The 20,268-nt window shown below is 52.0% G+C and overlaps 1 protein-coding gene across 2 annotated transcripts in view; it reads right to left on the bottom strand.

The window, feature by feature from the left end:
- CDCP1 (CUB domain containing protein 1) overlaps window positions 1–20,268 on the bottom strand; it is a 117,262-nt gene that overhangs the window by 29,167 nt on the left and 67,827 nt on the right. Inside the window, exons 2-3 of one of the 2 annotated variants that reach the window (XM_075316615.1) lie at window positions 5,291–5,497; window positions 1,883–2,236 (exon numbers count right to left, since the gene is read on the bottom strand). In XM_075316615.1, coding sequence (XP_075172730.1) covers window positions 1,883–2,236; window positions 5,291–5,497 — 561 coding nt within the window. The remainder of the gene's footprint in view (window positions 1–1,882; window positions 2,237–5,290; window positions 5,498–20,268) is intronic. The other variant, XM_075316616.1, reaches the window with a different exon arrangement.

Here is a 20,268-nt window from a genome sequence, read left to right as displayed (position 1 = left end):
GGCTGCAGAGAAGGAGACCGTGATCTCCCCATCTCCTCCATTATCAGCCTGTGTGTATATCGCACTGCACTCGGACGTCATCCGAGTGCAGTCTGATGTTTCACTCACACTCAGACTTGTATGGGTGCGAGTGATACGAGACTCGCAGACTATGCTGCGATTCTGCCAATTTTTCCCTCAGCCCTATTGGGCCTGAGGAAAAACTCACAAATCTGAGCTGCAGCATTGTCTTAATTGGAGTCGAGTGCAGTGCGAGATTTTTTCATATTGCACTCGTGCGAGACATACGCTCGACACATAGTGGGCACGAGTTTTAATGAAATCACATCTACATTAAACGTAGCAGAGTTTCTACACAAAATGCAGCAAACTGCTTTTCTTATCAATAGGGGTGGCTAACGTACAATACCGCTGTGTCAGACACCAACCCAACTCTGCCACGTATGTGGGTGTGTAAATATATATTTTTTTCTTTTCATTTGTGTATGTACTGTATATAATATATTCATGTGTATGTGTGTATATATGTTATATATATATACCTACACATATATTATAAAAAACCCAATATATATGCACACTGTATATATTTTATATAGTACACACACATGAAAATATATTATATATAACACACATACATACTATTTATTCACTTACAAAGCACCACTAATTCCACAGCGCTTTACATACATTGGTAACATGGTTTCCATTCGGCCTCTCAATCTAAATTCCCTATCAGTATGTCGTAGCAGAGAGGGAGCACGATCCCCTAAGTGCTGTAATCGATGGCCGCATTTAGGGCATTAAACAGCCAGGGACAGTGCAGGTATGTCCATTGCTGTGAGGGCCAGGGCTTGGCTGTTGGATAAGCACAGTCCCCAGCAGCTATTGTGGGGGCACAGCGCTCTGTGCCCCTATCAATAGATCCTTAGTTGTTAAGTCCCCGACAAATAGGATGTAGCAGTACGTCCTTGGTCGGGAGGGGTTTATATATATTTTTTTTTTTACAATTCAGTTACTTTTTTGGTGGGGGGGCACTTTGCCTGAGAAAAAATAAGCTGCCTAATAATTCTGTACACTTTGATGATGGAGATGATATCTTTAGGCCATACCCTCCGTCATTATACACATACACATCACCTGATATGCTTCATCCGATAAGCATTCAAGCTTATACAGCTTGGAGTTGGAAAATCTGCATAAAAATGATGTTATGGTCAGAATACACACAGGCCTAATAATTGTACATGCAATGTATGTCCAGCACATCACCTGGACAGATTGTTATCCATTTAAAGTATACAAATTTACTTCCTGAGGATCTTTCTTAAGCGCTAAGAAAATGTACATTGCTTACCTTCAGCACATTACTATACACATATTTTACTTCAAAACTTGCAGTAAAATTTTTAAGTTGGTGGTCATGACTTAATTGACCCAAATAGGTTTAAAAAAAAAAAAAAAATGTTCTAACTATACTTCTCTATGGAAGGCCTCATGACTACCATGGTGATGTCATACCAACATGAATAGAATGATGTAGCTAGGGATGCAAGCAGATAGGGAACAGTGAAGCATATTTAAAGGTAAGCGCATTGACAAGTATCTTGTTTTAACATGTTGGGTTTTTGGATGGTCTCTGGCATTGTAGTTCTGCTTCTTTGAAGCTTTGAAGTGACGAAGTGAGGTTTAACTGTAATACCAAACACTTTCTATAGAAACATGTGGTGCAGCATTTAGGACACAACAGTTAAGGTTTTATAATCCTGTACAACCCCCTTAATAATTATCAGAAGAATAAAGTATGGTACAGCAGTATGGAACAGTAAAGTTAAAATTCATAAGAAAAAAAAATATTTTGGACGTTTCCCTCACCACTTACTTTGAATGGAAGATCTGTTTGTGATGCGAATTCCAGGATCTTTGATAGTAACGTTCCATGGCAAACTTAAAGCAATAACTCCTTTTTCTTGGACTTTAATACGTGTGATAGTACCATTCCTGCAGAAGGTCCCAATGGAATAAGACGAGTCTCGCACATAAGTGCTGATCTTGTAGCTAACAAGGTCGGGACACAGGGTTGAAGGATGTATCTGTCTCAGAGATGGTGAAGAGAAGCCTAGTACAAGGCCATTGTTTTTGGAGGTCAAGATGATCCACGTGAAAGTTCGATTTAATCCATCTATGTTCGAAGGCTGTAGACTAATATTCAATGGACAGGCACCAGAGCTGCAATCTAGGTAAAAAAGGAATAAAAGATACAAATGATGTTTAATGTCTGCACATATTCTTTAAAAGGAGTTGTACAAAGGTCGGAAATGATCTACTATAAAGAGCTAGGCGATAACTTCCTGATTGTTGGAGGTCCAACAGCTGGGACCCCACTGGTCTGAATAACTGGGGCTCTACAGAGTGGTGGTCGATCATTTGCCCCTATTGAATGTTTCATTGATATGCAATGGGAGTACCAAGGACAAGCCGCATCCTGCAATGGTTGTCTTCGGCAGTCCCATTTAGTCTCATTTAAAAGTAATTGATCCGAGGTGTGCATGATTGACCACCTCTCCATTTCAACGCTGAAAAGCCCTGGTTCTCTTGATTGGTTATCGTTGGACTCCCTGCGATAAGGATGTGATCCTCTATCCCATGGATAACTTTCAAACTTCAATTAAATTAGAAAAAAAAATTGAGATAAAAAGTTTTTGGAGTAAAAATTACATTAGGTATGAAATTCAATGATGACTATATTGACTTGGTTTTTGTTTTATTCGGAAGGATCATTAAGTGACATACATTTAATAGAAGAGGCCTCTGTTTTGTGAAGTTTTGGTTTAAAAAAAAAAAAAAAAAAAGACTAGAACCAATATGTCATTTTACAGAGTTTCATATTTAGTTTTAATCTGTTTTCAGGTGAAGCATATAAGAATAAATCTTGTCAAAAAGGTGAGATATTGTTTTCAGAATAAAGCTTGTAAACATATTCTTTTTGTTCACAAACCTATACAAAGTATGGTCAGATGCTGCAGGTAAGCCAAGAAAAGGAAAAATGTTTTATAATATCTAATCAGTGGTCAATCAGCCTCTTGTACTTGTTATAGCCAACACCAAATGAGTGGTCAAAGAAATCCAACTCAGCAGATCAAAATTTGGACAGATTATTTTTCAGTCATCAGTTACTTGCATTAAAGAGGTATTTTGGTTGGTAAAACGTATCTTGTTTGTGAAGAAATGGTATATACAGTGCTGGCCAAAAGTATTGGCACCCCTGCAATTCTGTCAGATAATACTCAGTTTCTTCTTGAAAATGATTGCAATCACAAATTCTTTGGTATTATTATCTTCATTTAATTTGTCTTCAATGAAAAAAAGAAAAAAAAAATTGTCAAAGCCAAATTAGATATAATTCCACACCAAACATAAAAAAGGGGTGGACAAAAGTATTGGCACTGTTTGAAAAATCATGTGATGCTTCTCTAATTTGTGTAATTAACAACACCTGTAACTTACCTGTGGCACCTAACAGGTGTTGGCAATAACTAAATCACACTTGCAGCCAGTTGACATGTATTAAAGTTGACTCAACCTCTGTCCTGTGTCTTTGTGTGTACCACATGAGCATGGAGAAAAGAAAGAAGACCAAAAGAACTGTCTGAGGACTTGAGAATCCAAATTGTGAGGAAGCATGAGCAATCTCAAGGCTACAAGTCCATCTCCAAAGACCTGAAAGTTCCTGTGTCTACGGTGCGCAGTGTCATCAAAAAGCTTAAAGCCCATGGCACTGTGGTTAACCTCCCTAGATGTGGAAGGAAAAGAAAAATTGAGGAAAGATTTCAACGCAAGATTGTGCGGATGGTGGATAAAGAACCTCGACTAACAGCCAAACAAGTTGAAGCTGCCCTGCAGTCGAAGGGTACAACAGTGTCAACCCGTACTATCCGTCGGCGTCTGAATGAAAAGGGACTGTATGGTAGGGATACCCAGGAAGACCCTACTTCTTACCCCGAGACATAAAAAAGCCAGGCTGGAGTTTGCCAAAACTTGCCTGAGAAAGCCTAAAACGTTTTGCAAGAATGTGCTCTGGTCAGATGAGACAAAAGTAGAGCTTTTTGGGAAAAGCCATCAACAGAGTTTACAGGGAAAAAAAAAAAAAAAAAGGCATTCAAAGAAAAGAACACTGTCCCTACAGTCAAACATGGGGGAGGTTCCCTGATGTTTTGGGGTTGCTTTGCTGCCTCTGGCACTGGACTGCTTGACCGTGTGCATGGCATTATGAAGTCTGAAATTACCAACAATTTTGCAGCATAATGTAGGGCCCAGTGTGAGAAAGCTGGGTGTTCCTCAGAGGTCATGGGTCTTCCAGCAGGACAATGACCCAAAACACACTTCAAAAAGCACTAGAAAATGGTTTGATAGAAAGCACTGGAGACTACTAAAGTGGCCAGTAATGAGTCCAGACCTGAATCCCATAGAACACCTGTGGAGAGATCTCAAAATGGCAGTTTGGAGAAGGCACCCTTCAAATCTCAGGGACCTGGAGAAGTTTGCCAAAGAAGAATGGTCTAAAATTCCAGCAGAGCATTGTAAGAAACTCATTGATGGTTACCGGAAGCGGTTGTTCGCAGTTATTTTGGCTAAAAGTTGTACAACCAAGTATTAGGCTAAGGGTGCCAATACTTTTGTCTGGCCTATTTTTGGAGTTTTGTGTGAAATGATCAATGATTTGATTTTTGTTTCATTCTCTTTTGTGTTTTTTCATTGCAAGCAAAATAAATGAAGATAATAATACCAAAGAATTTGTGATTGCATTCATTTTCAAAAAGAAACTGAGTATTATCTGACAGAATTGCAGGGGTGCCAATACTTTTGGCCAGCACTGTATGTGTGATAAATTCTAGATTGGTGGTGCTCCTACCGCTGACAACCCCTTTGATTGCCTTAATGAGGAAATTGCCACTATTAGAATGGACTAGTAGTGACCATGATTGACCACTGCTCCATTTATTTTTTTATGGGGTTCCTGGATTGATATACTCAAATCATGAAGACAATTTTAAGGCAAACTCAATGCAGTGATCCTTATTACAACTGTATATTTCTAAAGTAAAAAAACTTTTGTTTTGGGGGATGGTTAGAGGGATATGAGTGGGAGAACTACAGGTTGGGTAGAGCAGCTGCAGGACATTATTTCGGCTGTTCATCATTATATACCTAGATATGTTACCAAGAAACATTCCTACAATATCCAATGTGGAATTGCCCAAAGTGTAAGAAACTGGGGCAGTGAACTCACTGATAATTCTATTGATTTCCATTATGAAGTACAGCTCTGGTGTCTTGCAACTGAAGGTGTAATTCACTGTTTTCCCACTGGATATCTCAAGACTCAAGTCCTTGCAGTTTGGAGCACAGATAAAACAAGATGGTGATGGGGTATTTATAGCACGCTTTATAGAGATGGTTATATTGTCTGTAGACTGTAACGAGATGGTAAAAGATTCTGGGAAGAAAAAGAGAAATGTCTTAGTATAAATCAGAATAATACAATCACATATTATAAGTAAAGGTGAGTCTCTAATTGGGGAGGAAGGGCAATTAGAATTAAAAGGTTTGTCGTCACTAACAAGACTGCCTTGAATTTGGTTTCCTGAGCTACACTGGAAAGAAGAAAAAGGAAAAATAGTTTCTAGTTATGAGAAACAAAGATATGCTTTCTCCAACATAGTTCTGAAGCCCATGCAGCTTAATATTTAACCCCTTCCTGCTCTGGGTAATGTTTATTCTTGTTCTTGCATACCCTTCTTCCAAGAACTATAATTTTGTTGTTTTTTTGTGTCTACTTAGCCACATGAGGGATAATTCTGTGTGGGACGAGTTGTAGTTTTGAATGACACCATTCATTTTACCATACAATTTCCTGAAACATAGGAACAAAATTCCACAGCAGCACAATGGTAGAAACTCCCCTCCTCCATATACCAACCCCCACATTGTACCCTGTGTAGACCTGACAGCATCAGCTTATCAGTAGGAATGTTGGACCCCAACCTATTTGATATTGATGATCTATTGTAAAGCCCACCATACACATGGGATGACTGATGGCTGAACAATGCTTCATCCAAACCTTTGGATGGCAGCCTTCTTGTCCGGCTTTCCTATAGACCGGAGTGCTTCTGAATTCTCTATAGAACAAATGGATTTGCAGACTGAAATTAGCCATTTCGACGAATATCTCCCCCGACAAGGAATTGTTCGGATCCCCATACACATTAGTCAGTCAAACCCTTCGATATCAGGCAGTTTAGCCAACAGCAGTCTAATGTGTATGGGGGCTTAAAGGGAACCGGTCAGGTGCAATATGTACCAAGAACCGCGAGCAGTTCTGGGTGAATGCTGCTAATCCCTGCCTAACCGTCCTTGTATCTAGTAGCATAGATAAAGATATCTTTAGAAAAGTATTTCTAAAGATCCTTTATGATATGCTAATGAGCGCAGGGAATAGTCGCAAGGACATTAGTTCCTGTACTCATTCCTTTCTCTTAGCATGGTAGCACACCCACAGGGAAGTGCTATGATGCTATTGAATGCCCACTGCCCAGCGTCGTCATCGGCAGTGACGCACGTACCTGTTGCATTGCCTCAGAACCCTGGGCATAGGGTTAGTGCGCATGATCAAAAGTACCCGGCGCTTCCGGTCATGTGCACTACACCACTTTGAAGCCGGGACGTGTACACCCGGCTTCATAATGCACATGGCTGAAGTCCGAGGATCATGTGCACTGAGCCAAAATCCAGCATCAGGTGTGGTGGCAGCAGATGAGCGTGACCATGCCTCTGACGCTGCGCCTCTGACGCTGCGCCTCTGACGCTGCGCTGTGCATGTTAGCATGCCCACAAAGTCGTGCTTATGTACCGCCCCCCGTGGAAGCAGCCGGGCTGCTCGGATCAGAGTTCGCTGTGGCTCGAGGGTCTCCAGACCCGGGGGGTCGTGCGGCCACTCGAGTGAAAGGGGTATTTACAGGGGAGTTATAGTTTGTGACGCCATCCGTGGTGTACGGTAATTTGGGGAGTACCGCCGCTGCCATTAGGAGTACCCGGGGTGATTAAGTGGGGCAGCAAGGTGTAACCCTCCACGGGTAGGGGGATGCCCCAGGACTCGGTGAGGGGGTGCTGTGGGGTGCAGGGGTCACTCTCGTACTCAGTTCATAAGCAGACACTGACAATCGGGTAAACCAAGTCTCTGGGTACCGCTGCCGCTGAGGGGAGCTCGTCCGGCTCCCGTCCCCAAGTAGTGCTGCCTGCTGATCCGTGACCTGCCTCCTGGCACTTAGTTTGACTTCAACTTGATGGCCCGGTAGCATGGAACTAGCCGGGCCTCGCTCCCTACTATGGCTAAGTATGGGAGCTTGCTCTCAGGGCTCACGCTTGGGATTTTCTGGAACGTTTTGGGTTGGAAAGTCCTATCCCCCTCGTTGCGCTAATCCCCCTTTTCTGGAGCAGGTGGGAACGAATCATAAAGGCTCCGTTCTCCTCAGGTGAATTGTTGGGTTGCCTGAAGCTACTCCCCGATCTAGGGTCCGTGTACCTAGTCGTGCCTTCGGTCCCGGACCGGTGATAGTGCTAGGCTGCCGGCTGTCCTCCTCAACAGGTCCAAGCAATCGCAATCCCCTGCAACCGGGGGTCCGACTCCTCTAGGCCTAGACCACAGTCTGCAACCTAGGCAGTTGCTTCAGGAGTCACCACTCCAGACTTCCTCTGAGCTCCTCTCAGCTCGAGGGCTACTTCCCAACTCTCTCTCCTTCCACTCTCAGACTCCCCTCCTCTCTCTACACTCCTCACCTTCCCTCCCTGACCACCCAGGTGGGCGACTATTCCACTCAAGCTGTCCACTGGTGTGTCTGGTGGGTGTGGTGCAGGGATTTGATTTGTTGTTGGAGGCAACAACATTTAGATAGGGACCCAGAACCAAGAGGGAGGTGGAATACTGCACAGGAGGGCAGCTTGTGCAGTACCCTGTGACGACCTGATATCATGTAAGTGTGATGCCCCTGGACTAAGGGGGCTAACGCCCTTGAGACTAGTCCCTGCGCTCATTAGCACATCATAAAGGATCTTTAGAAATACTTTTTCTAAAGATCCCTTTATCTATGCTACTAGATACAGGGATGGTTAGGCAGAGATTAGCAGTACGCACCCAGAACTGCTTGTGGTTCTCGGTGCATATGGCAACTGACAGGTTCCATTTAAGGATTGGTAAATAATATTACAGCAGTGGACAACTCCTTTAACAATTACAAGTAAATAATCTTAATAGTAACTTGATTTTTGGGGCTTGTTCACACTTTAATGTTTTTGTTGCTTTTTTTCTATTGTATATTTGCTGCAGAAAAAAAAAAAAAAAACAAGCAGTTTTACAGTACCATTAAGTGCCCTTGCACAAACACCAGCCCCTAAAAAGGTACCAGCAGCCAACCTTAAAACCCTGAGTCACCCCTCTCAGGACTTGACGTTCACACCCAGGGGGCGGAGGCAGGCGGTTGGCCACGCCCACTGAGGAGTTTGGATAGCCCGAGGCGGGAAAAACACACAGATCGGTTAGGGAAGTGAAAGGGAGAGGAGGTGAAGTGGAGTAGAGAGGAGTAACGTCTGTCAGGGATCTGGGTAGGAGCCCGGATATCCTCTGGCCAAGGGGCAGACTGTGGTGGCCACCTGCAGGAGCTGGGATTACAGCTGGTGGAACCGTAAGGGACCGGGTAGCGGCCCGCCGGTACCGAACCAGGGAACCGATTGGAAACCGGAGCACCAGGAGGGGTACTCAGACCCAGTACGAGGCCCAGAAGCAACTGGACCGAGTCAAATTCACTGATTGGGGTCTGAACTTTAGGTCCCTTCCCACCCAAGACCCGACTGAAGATAACAGCCCAACTAGAGGGATAGAAAGCCACCACTCATGCATCGAGATCTCACGGGCCAGCGTCTGCGGGCAAACGGGCTCTACCGGCACATACAAAGCTGGGGAGCGGACTACCATTGCTCAGGCATAGGAGTCACCATTCTACTAAAAGTGAGGTGCAGGAGAAAGGCGGAAACCACCAACCTAAAAAAAGGGGAAAAGCGCAGCCGGCTGCGGGCACCATCCACCATCTTGTTTGGTTTACCAGAGACTCCAGTGTGTCTGTAATAGTGAGTACAACAGTGCTCTTGGGCTGCGCACCGCGCCGCACCGACACGCCAGCACGCATCCATCCCTCGCCTCAGCACCTCCCTCGGGCCCATCACCCCCTACCCACGGAGGGGCCAACACCAAGCTGCGCAACACCATCCCCGGGAGCCTAGTCAACGGCAGCGGTGGTGTCCATCCATTCACCACAACCCGTGTGTGGCGTCACGAACTTAACCCCCAAAAACATCCGCGGTCTCGGCTGTGGACCTCCCCACCAAACACCACCCCTCATGCAACGCCAGCACCCCTTCAGAGCGACGTGACCCCCGGGTCCAGAAGGAGCTCGAGCCACCCACCGACGAGCCCGGATCAGAGCGGCTCGGCAGCCGGCCGAGCCGGTACATATACTGTATAGAACTTTAATAAAGATTATAATCCAGCTTTTTTACTTAGACGTCCTTGTAGATAGGACACTAGATTTTTTGTGTATGAGCTAATCCATGTACATTAAGTTACGCGATGTGAATGAACCTGCTGTTATTCCCTTTTAATTTTTTAAATTTAGTTAAAAATTAAAGTTAGAACTGAAAAAGGGAAAAATACATTTTTTAAGGGAATAATCAAGTAATCTTGATCATACATTCTGTTGGATTTTTGAATATCAGATTGTGTTAATACAGTTTATAAGGGCTTGTTCATGAAATCGCATCACATGCTGCATTTGGCCTCTGTAGCATGTTACTTTGTAGTGCGAGAAATCCCACAGCAAAATCATAAAATCATACACCGCGAGAGGCACATGCTTCTTCAGGGTCCTAGAGTATATTTGGGAGGGGAAAGAAAAAAAAAAAAAAACACCACTTGCGCAAAAGATGAATTTCTAAATATTGTGCAATTATGTATTTTCCACAGTGAACGCCGGATAGACATATCATGCTAAAAGAATACGCGTTTTATAACAGTAAAACACTGATACAAAGAGAGGCACTGTGGTTCAAACTTGATCTTCAAGAAAATTGATTAACTGAATAAACTAGTGCAATAAAATTTACCATCTATGGCCCTGTGTGCACACCGTTTTGCCGTGGTTTTTGCTGCAGAAAAGGGGCAGTTTTTGTTAACATTTTTGCAGTCCTTCCCCAGCAAAATTTATGGGAAATAAAAATGCGCACACTTTTTTTCCTTTAGTTTTACTGCAGAATTTCTGCAGCAAAAAAGAAGCAGCATGTCACTTCTTTTCCACAGGTACCTGCGGTTTTTGCCATAGTTAATGGTAAAAAAAACAACGCAGGGACCAACCCTCGGTAAAATCGCAGGTGCATTTTTACCGCGGTTTTTACCGCAGTAATTCTGCCAGGGGATACAGATTTTTCTTAAGAAAAAGTAATTTCCCAGTGCGCACAGGGCCTATATCAGATTTACTTTTAACTGTGAAATACTCGCTAAAGGCAATTAAAGAAATCCATTTTAAAAGGCCTAGATGCTAAAGACATATTGTTCATTATTGCCAAGTTTCTGAAAAGGCAGCTACCGCGCCAAGAGAGATTATATATATTTGTTCGTGCATGCCATAAAAATAAAGTTGAAGAATAATACATGACAAATCAAACAGGGTAATTGGAACTCTATTATGGCATATTCACATCTCAGATTTTCACTGTTGGGCAAAAGGGTAACAATGTTTTGAACTTTTAACTTTCAGGCTCCATATCTCACCATACACTACAGCTTTGCATGTGAGACTACCATCATTTTATAGACAATCATCTTGGCTATCTCATACATAAATTTTGACTTGTAGCTACTTAGCATATGATTAGATTATGCAGATTCTTGTCCTGTCACTGCATTGTTACTGTTTTGCTCCTAAAAATCTAAATGTTAATTTGTATTATTTTGTTAGTATTTTGTAAAGCCACCTTTTGGCTTTCAATGCTGCCTGAATCCTTCTGGGCATGATCTCAGTCAAATTCAAGCATGTCTCGACCGAAATCTGATCTCAGGTCTAGTTGTACAAGTTCCCAATGTTGGTGGATACGGATTGACTCACTTGGGTACGTATACAGCTTTTTCTTCAACTCTACTCAGACATATTAAATTAGGTTAAGATCTAAAGATTGCAAGGGCCAATCCAGCACCTCTACTTTATTTTTATTAAACCATTTCTTCACCAATCTCAACACATGCTTCGTGTCGTTGTACTGCTGGAAGACTATGTTGTCATTTTCATACCCATAGTACTAGAGTTTATGAAGTAACTCCTCTTGTAGGATACTCACATATAGCTCAGCATTGAGACCACCATCGATCCTGGTCAAGTATCCAACACCTTTGGCTGTGAAACAACCCCATATTATAAGGCTTCCTCCACTGTACTTGACCGTTACTTTAAGGGCTCTTTTCCATCTGCGATTTCCTGGTGCGAGTGTGATCCGATTAAAAAAAATAAATAAATAAATAAATAATCGGATTGCACTCGCACCAGTGTTAATCAGGCAGTTTCCTCTGTACTGTTTTTTTCTCCACACGAATCGTGCTCTTGGTGCTATCGCAGCATGCTGCGTTTTGCAGTGAGTCTCGGCTCACTCGTGTGTAAAATCGCACTGCACTCGCATGTTATGCGACTGCGGTGCGATGTACACAGAGACTGACAATGGAGGAGCAAAAGTGCTCCTCCATCTTCTCCACTCCTGTGATGTGATCGCAAGATTGCATCACAGTCGCATGACCCTCGGCTGACACCCGCAGCAGAGGGTCATTAGCATATCGCTTCCAATGCTCCTGCATGGGAAGCAGTACGCAAGGGGAAAAGAGTCCTAATTTCTGTTAGCCCTTTGTCCCTTGTTTTTTCAGACGCATTTGCATCCATCTATTGACCTTCGTCTCATCGCTACAAATCACCCGTTTCGAATCTTCTACTGTCCGCTTACCATACTTTTTTTGCAAACTTGAGCCGATGCGTCTTATGACGATATTGCAGTTGAGGCTTCTTCACCTTTTTTAGGCCACCATTCCAGACTGTGTAATGTGCATCACATGGTGCTTGCATGGACATCTGTGATCTCACTATTAGGACGAAGTCACACTTGTGAGAGACTCACGCGAGTCTCCCAGCATGGCTGCACACTCTCCAGAAACAAGCGTCTTAGCTGCATAGAAATACATGAAGCTGACCAGCTCCTGTAAGGAAAGTGTGTGGCCGTACCAAGTGATGCGATGTGAGACTCGTGCGAGTCTCTCGCTAGTTTGACTCCGGTCTTACAAAGCATACGAGCCACCTCCAGTGCAGTGTTTGTCGCGCCAGAACTGATCGTCCTTGTGATGAACAGATTTGTTGGCGCCAGTATTTTGCCTGGACATCTACCGCTTTTAAACGGAAGGACGGACATCATTTTGTATTCTTCCAACTGTCATGGCACTCACATAATGCAGTTTGGCAATTTTCTTAGCCAAGAGGCCGCTGTCAATAAGTTGGATGATTCTCTCTCGCTTTTCCTGGAAGATCTTACTCAAGGCTCTATCATTTGAAATCAGTGACTTTTCACTTGTGACACACTGAGCTATTAGGGAATATGACAACTGGTTGTAATTTGTAGTACACAGGAAGAAAAAAAGATTTTTCCACCATCAGGAGCAAACCAGTAACAATGCAGTAACATGACAAGAATCTGTATAACTAATCATATGCTAAATAGTTGAAAGTCAAATCAGGGCCGAATTTACCATTAGGCACCCATGGTCCCGTGCCTGGGGCGGCAGGATGCAGGGGGGCGGCACCTTCTAGCAGTAAAAAAAAAAAAAATGTTTTATTTTTTACACATTCATTAAATCCGCTGTATTTTCGGAGGGGGGAGAGGCGCACCTTTATTTATTTGTATCCGCGTCAATTAAGACGCGAATGCAGACAAACTGCGGCGGCTGGGCACAGAGAGCTGATTGACCCCGGAACTGCTGGCGCCTGCACTTCCGGGGTCACAGGTGCGCCAATCAGCTCCTTCCTCTGTGCTGCATCCAATGCTGTGTGGATTTCACATGCAGAGCTCACAGCAGGACGCCGCAGAGGACGCCGCGATGGAAGCCGGTGTCAGAAGAGGATACTCACGTGAGCCAGGAAGATGACGGCGGGCCCTGGAGCAGGTAAGTGCTCGCAGAGCTGAAGATTCATAAGGAGCGTTGGGGTGTCTCTAATGCAGACTGGAGATCTGCGTATGGGGTGGGAGGAGAGAAGCTGATACTGGGGGAGGCTGGGAGGAGAGAGTCTGATGCTGGGGAGGCTGATGTTGCAGAAGGCTGGGAGGGGGGGGGAGGCTGACGCTGGGGGAGGCTGGGAGAAGGGAGGCTGATGCTGGGGGAGGCTGGGAGGAGGGAGGCTGATGCTGGGGGAGGCTGGGAGGAGAGAGGCTGATGCTGGGGGAGGCTGGGAGGAGAGAGGCTGATGCTGGGGGAGGCTGGGAGGAGAGAGGCTGATGCTGGGGGAGGCTGGGAGGAGAGAGGCTGATGCTGGGGGAGGCTGGGAGGAGAGAGGCTGATGCTGGGGGAGGCTGGGAGGAGAGAGGCTGATGCTGGGGGAGGCTGGGAGGAGGGAGGCTGATGCTGGGGGAGGCTGATGCTGGGAGGAGGGAGGCTGGGAGGAGGGAGGCTGGGAGGAGGGAGGCTGGGAGGAGAGAGGCTGATGCTGGGGGAGGCTGGGAGGAGAGAGGCTGATGCTGAGGGAGGCTGGGAGGAGGGAGGCTGATGCTGAGGGAGGCTGATGCTGGGGGAGGCTGGGAGGAGAGAGGCTGATGCTGGGGGAGGCTGGGAGGAGGGAGGCTGATGCTGGGGGAGGCTGATACTGGGGGAGGCTGGGAGGAGGGAGGCTGGGAGGAGAGAGGCTGATGCTGGGGGAGGCTGGTGCTGGGGGAGGCTGGGAGGAGGGAAGCTGATGCTGGGGGAGGCTGGGAGGAGGCAGGCTGATGCTGAGGGAGGCTGGGAGGGGGGAGGCTGGGAGGAGAGAGGCTGATGCTGGGGGAGGCTGGGAGGAGAGAGGCTGATGCTGGGGGAGGCTGGGAGGGGGGAGGCTGATGCTGGGGGAGGCTGGGAGGAGAGGCTGATGCTGGGGGAGGCTGGGAGGAGGGAGGCAGATTTGAGGGAGGCTGATGCTGGGGGAGGCTGGGAGGAGAAAGGCTGATGCTGGGGGAGGCTGGGAGGGGGGAGGCTGATGCTGGGGGAGGCTGGGAGGGGGGAGGCTGATGCTGGGGGAGACTGGGAGGAGTGAGGCTGATGCTGGGGGCAGAGAGGCTAATGCTGGGGGAAGCTGGGGGAGAGAGGCTGATGCTGGGGGAAGCTGGGGGAGAGAGGCTGATGCTGGGGGAGGCTAAGAGGAGAGAGGCTGATGCTGGGGGAGGCTGGTGCTGGGGTAGGCTGATGCTGGGGGAGGCTGGGAGGAGGGAAGCTGATGCTGGGGGAGGCTGGGAGGAGGGAGGCTGGGAGGGGGGAGGCTGATTCTGAGGGAGGCTGATGCTGGGGTAGGCTGGGAGGAGAGAGGCTGATGCTGAGGGAGGCTGGGAGGAGAGAGGCTGATGCTGGGGGAGGCTGGGAGGAGAGAGGCTGATGCTGAGGGAGGCTGGGAGGAGAGAGGCTGATGCTGGGGGAGGCTGATGCTGGGGGAGGCTGGGAGGAGGGAGGCTGATGCTGAGGGAGGCTGATGCTGGGGGAGGCTGGGAGGAGAGAGGCTGATGCTGGGGGAGGCTGGTGCTGGGGGACGCTGATGCTGGGGGAGGCTGGGAGGAGGGAAGCTGATGCTGAGGGAGGCTGGGAGGGGGGAGGCTGGGAGGAGAGAGGCTGATGCTGGGGGAGGCTGGGAGGGGGGAGGCTGATTCTGAGGGAGGCTGATGCTGGGGGAGGATGGGAGGAGAGAGGCTGATGCTGGGGGCGGCTGGTGCTGGGGGAGGCTGATGCTGGAGGCTGGGAGGAGGGAGGCTGATGCTGGGGGAGGCTGGGAGGAGGGAGGCTGATGCTGAGGGAGGCTGGGAGGGGGGAGGCTGGGAGGAAAGAGGCTGATGCTGGGGGAGGCTAGGAGGGGGGAGGCCGATGCTGGGGGAGGCTGGGAGGAGGGAGGCTGATGCTGAGGGAGGCTGATGCTGAGGGAGGCTGGGAGGAGAGAGGCTGATGCTGGGGGAGGCTGATGCTGGGGGAGGCTGATGCTGGGGGAGGCTGATGTTGGGGGAGGCTGGGAGGGGGCGGCTGATGCTGGGGGAGGCTGGGAGAAGAGAGGCTGATGCTGGGGGAGGCTGGGAGAAGAGAGGCTGATGCTGGGGGAGGCTGGGAGGGGGAGGCTGATGCTGGGGGGGGGCTGGGAGGAGTGAGGCTGATGCTGGGGGCAGAGAGGCTGATGCTGGGGGAAGCTGGGGGAGAGAGGCTGATGCTGGGGGCGGCTGGGAGGAGAGAGGCTGATGCTGGGGAAGGCTGGTGCTGGGGGAGGCTGATGCTGGGAGGAGGGAAGCTGATGCTGGGGGAGGCTGGGAGGAGGGAGGCTGATGTTGAGGGAGGCTGGGAGGAGAGAGGCTGGGAGGAGAGAGGCTGATGCTGGGGGAGGCTGGGAGGAGGGAGGCTGATGCTGGGGGAGGCTGGGAGGAGAGAGGCTGATGCTGGGGGCGGCTGGTGCTGGGGGAGGCTGATGCTGGAGGCTGGGAGGAGGGAGGGGGAGGCTGGGAGGAGGGAGGCTGGGAGGAGGGAGGCTGATGCTGGGGGAGGCTGGGAGGAAAGAGGCTGATGCTGGGGGAGGCTAGGAGGGGGGAGGCTGATGCTGGGGGAGGCTGGGAGGAGGGAGGCTGATGCTGAGGGAGGCTGATGCTGAGGGAGGCTGGGAGGAGAGAGACTGATGCTGGGGGAGGCTGATGCTGGGGGAGGCTGATGCTGGGAGGAGAGAGGCTGATGCTGGGGGAGGCTGGGAGAAGAGAGGCTGATGCTGGGGGAGGCTGGGAGGGGGGAGGCTGATGCTGGGGGAGGCTGGGAGGAGAGGCTGATGCTGGGGGAGGCTGGGAGGAGGGAGGCCGATTTGAGGGAGGCTGATGCTGGGGGAGGCTGGGAGGAGAAAGGCTGATGCTGGGGGAGGCTGGGAGGGGGGAGGCTGATGCTGGGGGAGGCTGGGAGGGGGGAGGCTGATGCTGGGGGAGGCTGGGAGGAGTGAGGCTGATGCTGGGGGCAGAGAGGCTAATGCTGGGGGAAGCTGGGGGAGAGAGGCTGATGCTGGGGGAAGCTGGGGGAGAGAGGCTGATGCTGGGGGAGGCTAAGAGGAGAGAGGCTGATGCTGGGGGAGGCTGGTGCTGGGGGAGGCTGATGCTGGGGGAGGCTGGGAGGAGGGAAGCTGATGCTGGGGGAGGCTGGGAGGACGGAGGCTGGGAGGGGGGAGGCTGGGAGGAGGGAGGCTGATTCTGAGGGAGGCTGATGCTGGGGTAGGCTGGGAGGAGAGAGGCTGATGCTGAGGGAGGCTGGGAGGAGAGAGGCTGATGCTGGGGGAGGCTGGGAGGAGAGAGGCTGATGCTGGGGGAGGCTGGGAGGAGAGAGGCGGATGCTGAGGGAGGCTGGGAGGAGAGAGGCTGATGCTGGGGGAGGCTGGGAGGAGAGAGGCTGATGCTGGGGGAGGCTGATGCTGGGGGAGGCTGGGAGGAGGGAGGCTGATGCTGAGGGAGGCTGATGCTGGGGGAGGCTGGGAGGAGAGAGGCTGATGCTGGGGGAGGCTGGGAGGAGGGAGGCTGATGCTGGGGGAGGCTGATGCTGGGGGAGGCTGGGAGGAGGGAGGCTGGGAGGAGGGAGGCTGATGCTGAGGGAGGCTGATGCTGGGGGAGGCTGGGAGGAGAGAGGCTGATGCTGGGGGAGGCTGGTGCTGGGGGACGCTGATGCTGGGGGAGGCTGGGAGGAGGGAAGCTGATGCTGAGGGAGGCTGGGAGGGGGGAGGCTGGGAGGAGAGAGGCTGATGCTGGGGGAGGCTGGGAGGGGGGAGGCTGATTCTGAGGGAGGCTGATACTGGGGGAGGATGGGAGGAGAGAGGCTGATGCTGGGGGCGGCTGGTGCTGGGGGAGGCTGATGCTGGAGGCTGGGAGGAGGGAGGCTGATGCTGGGGGAGGCTGGGAGGAGGGAGGCTGATGCTGAGGGAGGCTGGGAGGGGGGAGGCTGGGAGGAAAGAGGCTGATGCTGGGGGAGGCTAGGAGGGGGGAGGCCGATGCTGGGGGAGGCTGGGAGGAGGGAGGCTGATGCTGGGGGAGGCTGGGAGGGGGGAGGCTGATGCTGGGGGAGGCTGGGAGGGGGGAGGCTGATGCTGGGGGAGGCTGGGAGGAGTGAGGCTGATGCTGGGGGCAGAGAGGCTAATGCTGGGGGAAGCTGGGGGAGAGAGGCTGATGCTGGGGGAAGCTGGAGGAGAGAGGCTGATGCTGGGGGAGGCTAAGAGGAGAGAGGCTGATGCTGGGGGAGGCTGGTGCTGGGGTAGGCTGATGCTGGGGGAGGCTGGGAGGAGGGAAGCTGATGCTGGGGGAGGCTGGGAGGAGGGAGGCTGGGAGGGGGGAGGCTGGGAGGAGGGAGGCTGATTCTGAGGGAGGCTGATGCTGGGGTAGGCTGGGAGGAGAGAGGCTGATGCTGAGGGAGGCTGGGAGGAGAGAGGCTGATGCTGGGGGAGGCTGGGAGGAGAGAGGCTGATGCTGAGGGAGGCTGGGAGGAGAGAGGCTGATGCTGGGGGAGGCTGATGCTGGGGGAGGCTGGGAGGAGGGAGGCTGATGCTGAGGGAGGCTGATGCTGGGGGAGGCTGGGAGGAGAGAGGCTGATGCTGGGGGAGGCTGGGAGGAGGGAGGCTGATGCTGGGGGAGGCTGATGCTGGGGGAGGCTGGGAGGAGGGAGGCTGGGAGGAGGGAGGCTGATGCTGAGGGAGGCTGATGCTGGGGGAGGCTGGGAGGAGAGAGGCTGATGCTGGGGGAGGCTGGTGCTGGGGGACGCTGATGCTGGGGGAGGCTGGGAGGAGGGAAGCTGATGCTGAGGGAGGCTGGGAGGGGGGAGGCTGGGAGGAGAGAGGCTGATGCTGGGGGAGGCTGGGAGGGGGGAGGCTGATTCTGAGGGAGGCTGATGCTGGGGGAGGATGGGAGGAGAGAGGCTGATGCTGGGGGCGGCTGGTGCTGGGGGAGGCTGATGCTGGAGGCTGGGAGGAGGGAGGCTGATGCTGGGGGAGGCTGGGAGGAGGGAGGCTGATGCTGAGGGAGGCTGGGAGGGGGGAGGCTGGGAGGAAAGAGGCTGATGCTGGGGGAGGCTAGGAGGGGGGAGGCCGATGCTGGGGGAGGCTGGGAGGAGGGAGGCTGATGCTGAGGGAGGCTGATGCTGAGGGAGGCTGGGAGGAGAGAGGCTGATGCTGGGGGAGGCTGATGCTGGGGGAGGCTGATGCTGGGGGAGGCTGATGCTGGGGGAGGCTGGGAGGGGGCGGCTGATGCTGGGGGAGGCTGGGAGGAGAGAGGCTGATGCTGGGGGAGGCTGGGAGAAGAGAGGCTGATGCTGGGGGAGGCTGGGAGGGGGAGGCTGATGCTGGGGGGGGGCTGGGAGGAGTGAGGCTGATGCTGGGGGCAGAGAGGCTGATGCTGGGGGAAGCTGGGGGAGAGAGGCTGATGCTGGGGGCGGCTGGGAGGAGAGAGGCTGATGCTGGGGAAGGCTGGTGCTGGGGGAGGCTGATGCTGGGAGGAGGGAAGCTGATGCTGGGGGAGGCTGGGAGGAGGGAGGCTGATGTTGAGGGAGGCTGGGAGGAGAGAGGCTGGGAGGAGAGAGGCTGATGCTGGGGGAGGCTGGGAGGAGGGAGGCTGATGCTGGGGGAGGCTGGGAGGAGAGAGGCTGATGCTGGGGGCGGCTGGTGCTGGGGGAGGCTGATGCTGGAGGCTGGGAGGAGGGAGGGGGAGGCTGGGAGGAGGGAGGCTGGGAGGAGGGAGGCTGATGCTGAGGGAGGCTGGGAGGAAAGAGGCTGATGCTGGGGGAGGCTAGGAGGGGGGAGGCTGATGCTGGGGGAGGCTGGGAGGAGGGAGGCTGATGCTGAGGGAGGCTGATGCTGAGGGAGGCTGGGAGGAGAGAGACTGATGCTGGGGGAGGCTGATGCTGGGGGAGGCTGATGCTGGGAGGAGAGAGGCTGATGCTGGGGGAGGCTGGGAGAAGAGAGGCTGATGCTGGGGGAGGCTGGGAGGGGGGAGGCTGATGCTGGGGGAGGCTGGGAGGAGTGAGGCTGATGCTGGGGGCAGAGAGGCTAATGCTGGGGGAAGCTGGGGGAGAGAGGCTGATGCTGGGGGAAGCTGGGGGAGAGAGGCTGATGCTGGGGGAGGCTGGGAGGAGAGAGGCTGATGCTGGGGGAGGCTGGTGCTGGGGGAGGCTGATGCTGGGGGAGGCTGGGAGGAGGGAAGCTGATGCTGGGGGAGGCTGGGAAGAGGGAGGCTGATGCTGAGGGAGGCTGGGAGGGGGGAGGCTGGGAGGAGAGAGGCTGATGCTGGGGGCGGCTGGTGCTGGGGGAGGCTGATGCTGGAGGCTGGGAGGAGGGAGGCTGATGCTGGGGGAGGCTGGGAGGGGGGAGGCTGGGAGGAAAGAGGCTGATGATGGGGGAGGCTAGGAGGGGGGAGGCTGATGCTGGGGGAGGCTGGGAGGAGGGAGGCTGATGCTGAGGGAGGCGGATGCTGAGGGAAGCTGGGAGGAGTGAGGCTGATGCTGGGGGAGGCTGATGCTGGGGGAGGCTGGGAGGGGGAGGCTGATGCTGGGGGAGGCTGGGAGGAGAGAAGCTGATGCTGGGGGAGGCTGGGAGAAGAGAGGCTGATGCTGGGGGAGGCTGGGAGGGGGGAGGCTGATGCTGGGGGAGGCTGGGAGGAGTGAGGCTGATGCTGGAGGCAGAGAGGCTAATGCTGGGGGAAGCTAGGGGAGAGAGGCTGATGCTGGGCGAAGCTGGGGGAGAGAGGCTGATGCTGGGGGAAGCTGGGGGAGAGAGGCTGATGCTGGGGGAAGCTGGGGGGAGAGAGGCTGATGCTGGGGGAGAGGCTGCTGGTGAAGGCGGGGGAGAGCGGCTGTTGCTGGGGGAATGGGAGAGAGGGGCCAATCCTAGAGACAGAGGACAAGGGTTGAGG

Source organism: Anomaloglossus baeobatrachus, chromosome 6 (assembly GCF_048569485.1).
Source record: "Anomaloglossus baeobatrachus isolate aAnoBae1 chromosome 6, aAnoBae1.hap1, whole genome shotgun sequence".
Lineage (NCBI taxonomy): Eukaryota > Metazoa > Chordata > Amphibia > Anura > Aromobatidae > Anomaloglossus > Anomaloglossus baeobatrachus.
This window is presented reverse-complemented; position numbering and strand designations above follow the sequence as displayed.